The sequence below is a fragment of the Moschus berezovskii genome, chromosome 25, assembly GCF_049115385.1.
Source record: "Moschus berezovskii isolate FMDL1 chromosome 25, NW_MosBer_1.0, whole genome shotgun sequence".
Taxonomy (NCBI): domain Eukaryota; kingdom Metazoa; phylum Chordata; class Mammalia; order Artiodactyla; family Moschidae; genus Moschus; species Moschus berezovskii.
Window position 1 is genome coordinate 26359248 of NC_142484.1, and position 12704 is coordinate 26371951.

General features: G+C 39.0%; 1 protein-coding gene across 4 annotated transcripts in view; it reads left to right on the forward strand.

Annotated features, from left to right (window-relative positions):
* Positions 1-12704, forward strand: part of ANO5 (anoctamin 5) — a 95828-nt gene that overhangs the window by 29377 nt on the left and 53747 nt on the right. For 2 of the 4 annotated variants that reach the window (XM_055416045.2, XM_055416044.2), the window contains 2 exons: positions 6476-6544; positions 8009-8293. The exons of 1 other annotated variant lie outside the window; for it this stretch is intronic. In XM_055416045.2, the coding sequence (XP_055272020.2) occupies positions 6476-6544; positions 8009-8293 (354 nt within the window). The remainder of the gene's footprint in view (positions 1-6475; positions 6545-8008; positions 8294-12704) is intronic. One more of the 4 variants, XM_088832435.1, reaches the window with a different exon arrangement.

Consider the following 12704-nt stretch of genomic DNA (forward strand, 5'->3'; position numbering starts at 1 on the left):
AGACATGACTGAGCGACTTCACTTTCCCTTTTCACTTTCACACATTGGAGAAGGAAATGGCAACCCACTCCAGTGTTCTTGCCTGGAGAATCCCAGGGACGGGGGAGCCTGATGGGCTGCCGTCTATGGGGTCACACAGAGTCGGACACGACTGAAGTGACTTAGCAGCAGCAGCAGCAGCAGCAGTCCATGGGGCCTCAAAGAGTTGGATATGACTTAGTGATTGAACAACAGCAGCAATGGGTAAGCATATAAACGCACATTTACTGACATGCTTAACATAGGAAATAAATGTCCCATAAAGTAAAAAATTAGAGATATTATGTAAGTCCCTATGCTTATCCCTCCCTGTCCTTTTCTTCTACTCTTTCCCTGGAAACTCTTCCACCAGGGCACTAAAATTCATTCATTGTCACCACTTTCAGCTCGTCTGAATGTCTCTTTAAGCCTAGCTTCTCCTGGGGATTTGATGCCGTCCCCCGTCAGCCCTTTTAAATGGTGGCGGGTTTTCCCCTGCAGACTGTTTTTCTGGAGATAGATGAATGCCTGCTGTCCTTGTATCTTGCTGTTGATTCCAGCCTGTCCTCCCTCGCTTATCCCTAAAACTCCTGAGCCTTAAATCTCATCAGAGTTATCACTACCCAGCATTGTTGCTGCCCTTATTCTGTCCCTGATCTTCCAACAGGGAAGATTTTGTTAACAAAAAGTTTCTCAACAATTTTAGCTCCTGGATCACTATTACTCTCTGCACCCAAGCTCCTTTTATAATTATTTATAATCTCAATGCATATATAGATGATTATTTTGGCATCCTGGCCTCTGTTCCTTGAACTCCCTTTTCCAGTTATCTTAGTCTCTAACTCAGTCCTTCATTCCCTTAGAACTTGCCATTACTAATAACTACAGCTCTTTACAATCTCATTCCAAGTATCCAGCTGTCTGACCAATACCCTTCTTCCTTCAACTCACCAGGACCAGATTAAATTAATTATGTTAATCTTCTTCCTGCTGCTCCTTATCTTTATGCTCTTTTTTATGCTTGTTCATTTTAAATCTCATATCAAATTATACTTTATGGCATATGCCATCCAACCCCTTGCTCCTCTCTCAGTCATACTTAACTTTGCAAAACAACTTGGTTCAACCCAGCTGTCTACCTACCACAAGCCAGAACCATGCAGAAAGAAAGACATATAACTCACTGACTTTATCTCGTATTTGTGCCAGTGGACCTCAACTAGGTTCTTAATGCTATCTGGCAGTCATACTTTACTTCTTTAAATTATTCAGTTTCCCAATCTGCTGGATGACTGTTTTATAACCTTTTCTCTTTCTTCTCTTGGATGTATCCTCCTTATTTTCAAGCTTGGCTGATCACTTTTCTAAGTCACTGAGAAAATGGAAGCAAGTAGAAGAGAAATTATGAATTTTCATTACTATATCTGTCCATCTACCAGTATCTTCATGGGGTTCTCAAGAAGCAACAGTTAGAACTGGACATGGAACAACAGACTGGTTCCAAATAGGAAAAGGAGTACGTCAAGGCTGTATATTGTCACCCTGCTTATTTAACTTATATGCAGAGTACATCATGAGAAATGGTGGGCTGGAAGAAGCACAAGCTGGAATCAAGATTGCTTGTGAAATACCAATAACCTTAGCTATGCAGATGACACCACCCTTATGGCAGAAAGTGAAGAGGAACTAAAAAGCCTCTTGATGAAAGTGAAAGAGGAGAGTGAAAAAGTTGGCTTGAAGCTCAACATTCAGAAAACTAAGATCATGGCATCTGGTCCCATCACTTCATGGGAAATAGATGGGGAAACAGTGTCAGACTTTATTTTTTTGGGCTCCAAAATCACTGCGGATGCTGATTGCAGCCATGAAATTAAAAGATGTTTACTCCTTGGAAGGAAAGTTATGACCAACCTAGATAGTATATTAAAAAGCAGAGACATTACCTTGCCAACCACGGTCCATCTAGTCAAGGCTATGGTTTTTCCCGTGGTCATGTATGGATGTGAGATTTGGACCGTGAAGAAAGCTGATCACCAAAAATTGATGCTTTTGAACTGTGGTGTTGGAGAAGACTCTTGAGAGTCCCTTGGACTGCAAGGAGGTCCAACCAGTCCATTCTAAAGGAGATCAGTCCTGGGTGTTCACTGGAAGGACTGATGCTAAAGCTGAAACTTCAATACTTTGGCCACCTCATGCGAGTTGACTCACTGGAAAAGACTCCAATGCTGGGAGGGATTGGGGGCAGGAGGAGAAGGGGACCACAGGGATGAGATGGCTGGATGGCATCACTGACTCGATGGACATGAGTTTGGGTGAACTCCGGGAGTTGGTGATGGACAGGGAGGCCTGGCGTGCTCTGATTCATGGGGTCGCAAAGAGTCAGACACGACTGAGCGACTGAACTGTCTGACCAGTGTCTTCATCTGTGTAATCTACCTTTCTTTCCGTTACCACAGATGAGCTGACTGACCTTCTGTCTAAAGCCTCCTGAATCCGTTTTTAGGGATCAGAAAGACTACCCCCAGGTTTGCTGATTCATTAAAAGACCTCACAGGACACAGCATGCAGCCATACTCAATGACTATGATTTATTGCAATGCAATAAGTAAAGCAAAATCAGCAAAAGGAAAAGAATACGTGGGATAAAATCCAGGGAAAACCAGATACAAGCTTGTAAGAGTTCTCGCCAGGTGGAGGGGAGTCATGGGACGCACTTGATTTTTCCAGTAACAATGTGTGACATTGCACTGGAAGTGTTGACTGCTAGGGAAGCTCATTAATGATGCAGCGCTGTAAGATTTTATTGTAGGATTTTACTTCTCACCTTCTGCTGAGCTCATACCGATATTTCATAGTCCTGAAGGGAAGCAAGTGTTCAGTATAAATGACATAGTTTGTACAAAACAGGTGAAGTGAAGTCAGCCACTCTTAGTAGTTCTGAGAGTAGTGGGAACACTCCCCAAAACCAGTTTCCAGACACCAGAACCAACCTTGCAGGCAGGCCTCTCTGAGAATAGCAGTTTTAAGCCTGTTATAGTATGCCTACTTAGGGATGCTGCTTTTATGATTCTTTCTCCCTTAAACTGCATTCTGTGTTCTTTACTGAATCATTTCTTTCAACAAGTGAATGTGCTCTTCATTTTTCCTTATTTAAAAGATAAAAAAGCAAGAATAAAAGCCTTCTCTTGATCTTAGTTTCCCTGTCAGCCGCTGTCAATTTCTCAGTTTTCTTTTGTCTCAGTTTTCTCTTAAACCCATTCCTGTCAGGCCTTAACCTCACCCACTCTGCTCATCTTTGTATAAATGCATCTAGTGTTCAAGTCTCAACCCTCATTTTGCTTGACCTGTTAGCAGCATCTGCCACCACTTAGCATTCCTTTCTCTGTGCCGCACATTCTCGACTCCGCTTCCAAGTCTCCACATTCTTTTAGTTTTCTTCTTCTTTCATTAGCCACCCCTTTTCAATCTTTTCTTCTCCCTGATCCCTTGTTAGCGTATTGCCTTAGGTTCTGTCCTTGATCCTCTTCTAGTCTCAATCTACATTGATTTCTTTGATGATACATCCAGTCTCCCAGTTTTAAAATTTAAGACCATGTTTGTGCTAATTCTGTTTACTTTTCCACTTCATAGTTCTTTCCTAAATGGCTGTTCTGTATCTCTGCTCGGAAGTCTTATAGAATCTCAGACTCAGCAGGTCTAAAATAAACTCCTGGACTTCTCCCCAAAGCCTGATTCATCTGCAAGTCTTCCCCATCTACAGTTATTTATCATATATTTCAGTAGTTGCAAAGCACAAAATTTATAGTGTATTGTAAATGGTCCAGTTAAATAACTTTTTAGCTTTTATCCCTAGAAGGTAAATGTCATGGCAGTTTGGCACCCATCATCATTTATTTTTAAAAAATGAATTATATGAAGAAACTCTTTTTTAACAATTCAAATTTTACATAATTTACTTTTCTCCACCTAAAATTTTCCTTCCACTTTCTCTGTGTAATTTTTCCCTAATTTAAATGTGTTTTATATTTAGGAGGCTTCTATCGTTTGTTCATTGAAGTTAGCTACAACAAATGTGTACGTACATTGAAGGGTTTTTATTTCTTCATCAGAACGGTCTAAGCATTAAGCTTTTTCTTTGTTTTTTGAGGGTTTTTTTTAATACAGTTGAACAAGTGCATAAAACTTGAAATACGACAATATTTGACAAGTAATTATCAAACATCAAAAGTAAACTCATCCTAAATGCATCAGTTAATGAAATGAATGTGGGGGCTTGAAACAATATCTTTTTCTTTTAATAATTTTGTTGATTTATTCATAATTGACTGTGCTTGGTCAAATATGAATTTGTTTGCTGCTGCACAAACTTGCCTCTACTTGTGGCTATCAGTAGCTATTCACTCGTGTGGTTTTCAGGCTTCTCATTGCGGGGCTTCTCTTGTTGAGGAGCATGAGCTCTAGGGTGTATGGACTTCAGTAGTTGCAGCACATGGGCTTCAGTAGTTGCTACTCCCAGACTCTAGAGCACAGGCTCAATAGTTGTGGTACACAAGCTTAGTTGCTCCATGGCATGCGAGATCCTCCAGGATCAGGTGCCTTGGCAGGCAACTCCTCAGCACTGAGCCACCAGGGAAGCCCAACCAAATTTTCTTTATTCGTAGATGAATGAGAATTATTTCTAGAATGAGATGCTTCAGCTTCAAGTATATTCTTTTTTTTAATGTTAGTATAAATTAGGCTTGTTCAGATAAGTAGATTGGATTAGAAATGGTACTGTTTTAGCAGCTTTAATCTTTTTGGGTGAACTCCTGAATTACAGCAGCAAATTGCAAGGTGATTTGTCATAAAAGTGATATTTAATGGTCTATCACCTAACAATACTTAGCTCAGCTTTCAATTTTACTGAAGTCAGAGAACTGGTGTTGACATGTCTCACAAAAGCATTTGTTACTATAATGAGAGGAGGTATTCACTTTTTTTGGAAGAAAAGCTATGACCAACGTAGACAGCATATTAAAAAGGAGAGACATTACTTTGCCGACAAAGGTCCATCTAGTTAAAGCTATGGTTTTTCCAGTAGTCATGTATGGGTGTGAGAGTTGGACCATAAAGAAAGCTGAGCACCGAAGAATTAATGCTATTGAACTGTGGTGTTGGAGAAGACTCTTGAGAGTCCCTTGGACTGCAAGGAGATCAAACTAGTCAATCTTAAAGGAAATCGGTCTTGAATATTCATTGGAAGGACTGATGCTGAAGCTGAAACTCCAATACTTTGGCCACCTGATAAAAAGTACTGACACATTAGAAAAGCCCCTGATGCTGGGAAAGATTGAAGGCAGGATGAGATGGTTGGATGGCATCACTGACTCCATTGACATGAGTTTGAGTAAGCTCCGGGAGTTGGTTATGGACAAGGAAGCCTGGCGTGCTGCAGTCCACGGGGTCACAAAGAATCGGACACGACTGGGTGACTGAACTGAACTTATTCACTTTTTTAATACTGATAATGTACTTTGAATGTCTTTCTCGCCCCTTGTTTTCTTGTTTTGATTTTGCTTTCCTGGAGGATTGCAGCCTGCTTTTTCTTTTGGTAACATAGAAGAAGGGCAATTGTGAAAAAGTATCAGATGGGGAGAATTGTTCATAAACATATTCTCACATGTTGTAAATGTTGGATGTTGGAGAAAAAGAACTCATTAAAATTATGTTCCTTGTAAAGTTTGAAGATCTCTCAAGGTAGACAGATCCATTTGAAGATTTGTCATGTGATATCCTAGTAAAACCTTTTAAAATTTCATTTACTATTTTTCATAGTTATATCATAATTTTTTTACATTTAAGTCACAGTTGCAGTTTTTCACACTTACATAAGGGTTAACTCATACTTGAATTATACTTAAATCACAGTTACAATTTTTCACACTTGCAGTTAAAGCCAAAAGCATTTTCAACAGTTAATTATTGTTTTAAAGCTCACAAGTAATGACTATTTGCACTTAATTGAATTAAATTTAATTTTACTTTTTCTGAGTGAAACTATTCTTCATGATTAAAAAGTCATGATGATATTTTGCCTGAAAATTGCATTAAATATGTCATTTGTTTAAAGTGTCTGAGATCTTTGTAGGACTGAGTCTTCCCAACTAGAAGTATAATGTATCTCTGTTTATCAAAATGTTTTATGTTAATTTAGTAAAGTTTTCTGTATGTTTTTTGTCAGAGAGCAGTCTTGCATATTTCCTGGAGATTATTCCTAGATATATTGATTTTTATAGTTATAGTGTGAATTATAATACAGGTGAAAAGCCATTCATGGCCCTCAGATGGGGGTAATAGATAGAATGCTTTTATATACAACCAGAGAACATCTGAAGGCCCAGTCATTGCGTAACAAGTCTGTTAAACACTGGGCAGATAAAAGTATTTTACAGAATTCTACTGATTTGTTTTTCCATAGGAGAGAAGAAAACAATTTGAACAAAATCTGAGAAAAACTGGTCTTGAGTTGGAAATTGAAGATAAAATGGTAAATGTAGTTATTAGTCCATACCAGAGTCTTGGTTTTTTAAGTTTTGTTTCCTTGTACTCTGACCTTTGACTGACGAGACTGTTGTGTTTGGAAGCAAAATAAATTTTTCTGCCTACCGACATTTACCCTGGGGTAGATAGGGCCTGTGATATTCCAGGTAAATACCTAGGTCAGTGCTCTGAAATTGAGATCATGAGTGATGAGTGGAGTGCTTTAAAAATAGGCATGCATAGTTCTCATCAGGATCCAGAGAAAGTCATGGTTTTTGTTTCATATCTGTCTCATTTTGAAGGCGGCCTATAATCTAACACCTTAACTAGTTAACCTCGCTGTCTTACAACATAAACTTTTAGTTAAGGCCTAGACATTTTTTCTGCTCATTAATAGGACTTTTTTTTCCTAACCTACCATTTACTTGTTCAGAATTTCTTTCCAAATTGCTTTTAAAGACCTATTTCAGATCCAACGCTGTCCATGAAACTCTTAATACTCTAGTTCTAAATTAATATTCTCTACTTTGTATTTATCGCTGAATTTTTTCTTACTAAACTCTAATAAATATGAATTATACCACGTATTCTATCTGTAACTTAAATATTCTCCTTTGTAATGAACTGTTGTTACCTAAAGTTCTTCTTCTTGGTATAGGCAATACATTGAAACTGGGAAAGAAGAGCGAGTACATCTTATACTTGTGTGTATTTCTCATATATCCTAAGCACAGTTCTGAGCTAATAGCTAGTTGTTAAAAACTTAAGAGATGGTCCAGAACCATATGTGTTTCTATGGATATCAGGCTAGTGTACGTTGATCCTGAAATATATTTTTAAAAAGACTGTTGCTTTGTTTTTCTATGTCTCTTTCTTTCTCACACACATGCATAATGTGTGTATATACATGTGTGTGTATACGTGTGTGTGTGTATGTGTTATTTTTAGCTGCCAAGTGGTGTCTGACTCTTTTGCAACCCAGTGAACTGTAGCCCACCAGGCTTCTCCATCCCCGGGATTTCCCAGGCAAGAATACTGGAATGGGTTGACATTTCCTTCAGGGGATCTTCCCAACCCATGGATTGAACATGTGCCCCTCCTGCATTGCAGGCAGATTCTTTACCACTGAGCCACCAGGAAAACCTACATATTATACATACATACATATATATATGTATGTATATGAGAAAGAAATGGCAATCTACTCCAGTATTCTTGCCTGGGACATCCCATGAACTGAGGAGCCTAGTGGGCTACAGTCCATGGGGTCACAAACAGCCAGATACAACTGAGCAACTAAACAATAAGAAAGTATGCACCACTGTTTTAAGCATTACTCTTACAGAAATTTTGCTGAAATTTTTCAAAAAATTGAAAATTCTGTGGCATCTTTAATTTGACGTTTTGTAAAAATTTTCTTTCTTTGATCAATTTAGTAATCTTTCCACTATTTTGCCTCCATTTTATACAGAACTCCGAAGATGGAAGGACTTATTTTGTCAAGATCCATGCCCCTTGGGAGGTGTTAGCTACTTATGCCGAAGTGTTGGGAATCAAAATGCCTGTTAAGGAGAGTGATATTCCCCCAGCTGACAAAATCCCTTTTAGTTGTATGCTTGAGCCTCTGAAGCTCCCAAGGGAGGTGAAGCATCCTACTCCGGAATATTTCACTGTCCCGTTCTCCAGGCATCGGCAAGAGCTCTTCCTCATTAAAGATGAGTCAAGCTTCTTTCCATCCTCATCAAGAAACAGAATTGTAGGTAGAGAAGACCTTTGGGTACATCCCTTAAAGTGTGCTTTTATATGTGTACATGTGCAATACTATGACTGCAAGGTGTTTCTGTGTAAATTTTGATATGTTTCATGATATTGGGCAGGTTTGAATGTCCATCTTGGACCACTTAACCCTGTCAACCTCCCTACTTCTCAGATTGTTTAAAAGTGAATAGTTGACAGTGTGACTGTAGCAAAGAGAGGCCTCATGCAATACTGGGAAAATCACTTAATTTAGTCCTAGAGGACTTTCATGTTGTAAGAGTTCCGTAAAATTATTCCATAATTTTAGCATTTGGCTTTATATATTCAGTGCATGTTGGGAGAAATATTGGTCATTCCAAATGGAAATGAAATGTTTTAATTTCTTTATATATGGTGTGTTGACTGGAAAAAAAAGCACAGCCTAAATGTTGAGAATTATGTTTTATTCGGGGACATTGTCATGGACTATAGCCTCTGAGGAACTGCTGCAGAAGTCAAGGAGGACCCAGGATAAAAAGGAGTTTTTGCTAGGGAAAAAAAAAAAGAAAACATGTAATGAAGCATTAAAAGATTACTGCTAATCACAAAACGCAGATATCTCAAGTTAATAATTTTAGTGCTTTTCTGGGTATGGGAAGATTCAGGAGTCTGGGCTCGCTGAAATCATTCCTTTGATATACCTCTTAACTATGTAGGACCTGTATCCTGCTTTTCTCTGTCCTGAATTCCCCATTGTGGGATGGCTGCAGTGGTTAATGGCTTGTTGGCAGGCAACATTCCTTGTTTATTGAAATGGCAGGCATTATTTTATTTTGTCCACAAGAGACAGCATTTGAGAAACACAGAGCTTTTTCCTTTCATTTAAAACCATTTTCAGTCTTTTTTATAATAATATTTCCTCTCTGATTGTAGTCCTAGAATCTTTAAATTTCTCATTAAAAATCTCTCACTGTTTCTTTGCCCCTGTTTCTTCTTGTTAAGAGTAATGCCCACCTCATAGGTTACCCTGAGAATTAAATGAGTTAAGGTATGAATGACTTTGAATAGTTTCTGGAATGCATGGGGGATTTACTAAGTGTGTGATCCTATTATTATTGATCTGACTTTAGAGGAAAAAATTCAGGTTCTTTGCTACTCTTTCCCCATGTATCAGTTGCCTACTGATGAAATCACCAGGCTTCTAACAATGACAAGAGTCTTCTTGAGATTACTTACTCTTTCCTTGAGGAATGAGAGACTTCATTCCCTCTAGATTCACCGCTCCCAAGTGTCTAAGAAGGACTTTGAAATAATCATTCTTCTAGTCCCTAGATCTGGTTTTTGAAAAATTCACTGACAGGAATATTAAACAAAATGTAATACCTAGAATTTAAATAAAAATGCAAATCAGCAAACTAAAAGTTCTCTCCCTTGTCTTACCTGGATTAAAAAGCACCAGCAGCAGGAACAGCAGATCTAGAGGCAACATTTAAGGGGATGTTGAGCACATGGCATGAAATCAGAAGGCCAGGTTTCAATTCGCAAGTCTACTTTATAAACAAGATAATCTGTCTTAAAACAGAGAGAATGGTAAAGACTAGCATTATTAGAAAGATCAAGTGAAAGAGTATACATGAAGCTCTCTGTAAACTGTAAATGCTTTAAAAAATTGCTAGCAATAGGCGACTGAACTTATAGGAATAAGTTAGTAACTTGTTCAGGTATAGAAAGATCAGTACTCATTTATCTTTACTTGTTTTTTGTCATGAGTGCTAATACCTTAGGTTAATTCATCATTAAAACTCAACAATTTCCCCTCCTTCATAATGGAGCAATACTGTTCTTGCTCTATTCAGGAAGTTATTTGGAAAATTGATGTAGAAAAGACCCTTCCTTCCTATCTTCAACTGGAACACTGTAGTTCATGTACGTATATAAACTGTAGTGTTACAAGAGCATCTTTCATTGGTACAAGATTTCAGACTTTTCAAAGCATCTTCACAATCATCATGCTATCTGAGCCTCACAATGTGTATTTCACAGATGACCCCTCTGTTAGGCTTGGCTGTACTATTTGCCACATAATTTATTCTAAGTTCATCTACTAATTGAAGTGTTCATAATATTAAAGCTTCTCATATATCTATGTGAAGCAGGTAGCTACAACTTAGAACCAGATGCCTAAATTACACTCCCATATAGAGACAAGAAAACAGTGATGCTGTCTTTCTTGATGTTTACATTTGAAAGAGATGGTTCCTAGAAAACTTAAGAAAAACACTCCTGAGTTAGAGAACTGGCAAGAAGTTTATTTAGCTTTTAAAAGGATTTGCATACATCTCTGAGAGAAGAGAAAAAGAATTTATAAGTCTCTGAAGGAAATGCTCTACAATTTGACAACAAGGAAACGTCTGTTCTTTGGTTCCTTCCTCCATCCCTCCATCTTTCGTTACTCTTTTTCCTTCCTTCCTCTCTTTCTTTCTTACTCTTTTGATATGTACCAAATGCATGTATCCAAATTTGTATTCTTCTTAGGCATGTTTGCAAGTATATACTTAAAACAGTGACACCTAAAATGTGCAAAATAGTTTTGAGTTTCCTTAAAATACTATTACTGTTCAGTTCAGTTCAGTTCAGTTCAGTCGCTCAGTCGTGTCCGACTCTCCGCGACCCCATGAATCACAGCACGCCAGGCCTCCCTGTCCATCACCAACTCCCGGAGTACACTCAAACTCATGTCCACAGAGTCGGTGATGCCATCCAGCCATCTCATTCTCCGTCGTCCCCTTCTCCTCCCGCCCCCAACCTTTCCCAGCATCAGAGTCTTTTCCAGTGAGTCAACTCGTCTCATGAGGTGGCCAAAGTATTGGAGTTTCAGCTTTAGCATCAGTCCCTCCAATGAACATCCAGGATTGATCTCCTTTAGAATGGACTGGTTGGATCTCCTTGCAGTATAAGGGACTCTCAAGAGTCTTCTCCAACACCACAGTTCAAAAGCATCGATTCTTCGGCAATCAGCTTTCTTCACAGTCCAACTCTCACATCCATACATGACCACGGGAAAAACCATTGCCTTGACTAGACGGACCTTGGTCGGCAAAGTAATGTCTCTGCTTTTTAATATACTATCAAGGTTGGTCATAACTTTCCTTCCAAGGAGCAAGCGTCTTTTAATTTCATGGCTGCAATCAGCATCTGCAGTGATTTTGGAGCCCAAAAAAACAAAGTCTGACACTGTTTCCACTGTTTTTCCATCTATTTCCCATGAAGTGATGGGACCAGATGCCATGATCTTTGTTTTCTGAATGTTGAGCTTCAAGCCAACCTTTTCACTCTCCTCTTTCACTTTCATCAAGAGGCTTTTGAGTTCCTCTTCACTTTCTGCCATAAGGGTAGTGTCATCTGCATATCTGAGGTTATTGATATTTCTCCCAGCAATCTTGATTCCAACTTGTGCTTCTTCCAGCCCAGCGTTCCTCATGATGTACTCTGCATATAAGTTAAATAAGCAAGGTGACAATATACAACCTTGACGCACTCCTTTTCCTATTTGGAACCAGTCTGTTGTTCCATGACCGTTTCTAACTGTTGCTTCCTGACCTGCATACAGGTTTCTCAAGAGGCAGGTCAGGTGGTCTGGGATTCCCATCTCTTTCAGAATGTTCCACAGTTTATTGTGATCCACACAGTCAAAGGCTTTGGCATAGTCAATGAAGCAGAAATAGATGTTTTTCTGAAACTCTCTTGCTTTCTCCATGATCCAGCGGATGTTGGCAATTTGATCTCTGGTGCCTCTGCCTTTTCTAAAACCTGCTTGAACATCTGGGAGTTCACGGTTTACATACTGCTGAAGCCTGGCTTGGAGAATTTTGAGCATGACTTTACTAGCGTGTGAGATGAGTGCAATTGTGCGGTAGTTTGAGCATTCTTTGGCATTGCCTTTCTTTGGGATTGGAATGAAGACTGACCTTTTCCAGTCCTGTGGCCACTGCTGAGTTTTCCAAATCTGCTGGCATATTGAGTGCAGCACTTTCACAGCATCATCTTTCAAGACTTGAAATAGCTCAACTGGAATTCCATCACCACCACTAGCTTTGTTCGTAGTGATGCTTTCTAAGGCCCACTTAACTTCACATTCCAAGATGTCTGGCTCTAGGTCAGTGATCACATTATCGTGACTATCTTGGTCGTGAAGATCTTTTTTGTACAGTTCTTCTGTGTATTCCTGCCACCTCTTCTTAATATCTTCTGCTTCTGTTAGGTCCATACCATTTCTGTCCTTTATCGAGCCCATCTTTCCATGAAAAGTTCCCTTGGAATCTCTAATTTTCTTGAAGAGGTCTCTTGTTTTTCCTATTCTGTTGTTTTCCTCTATTTCTTTGCATTGATCACTGAGGAAGGCTTTCTTATCTCTCCTTGCTATTCTTTGG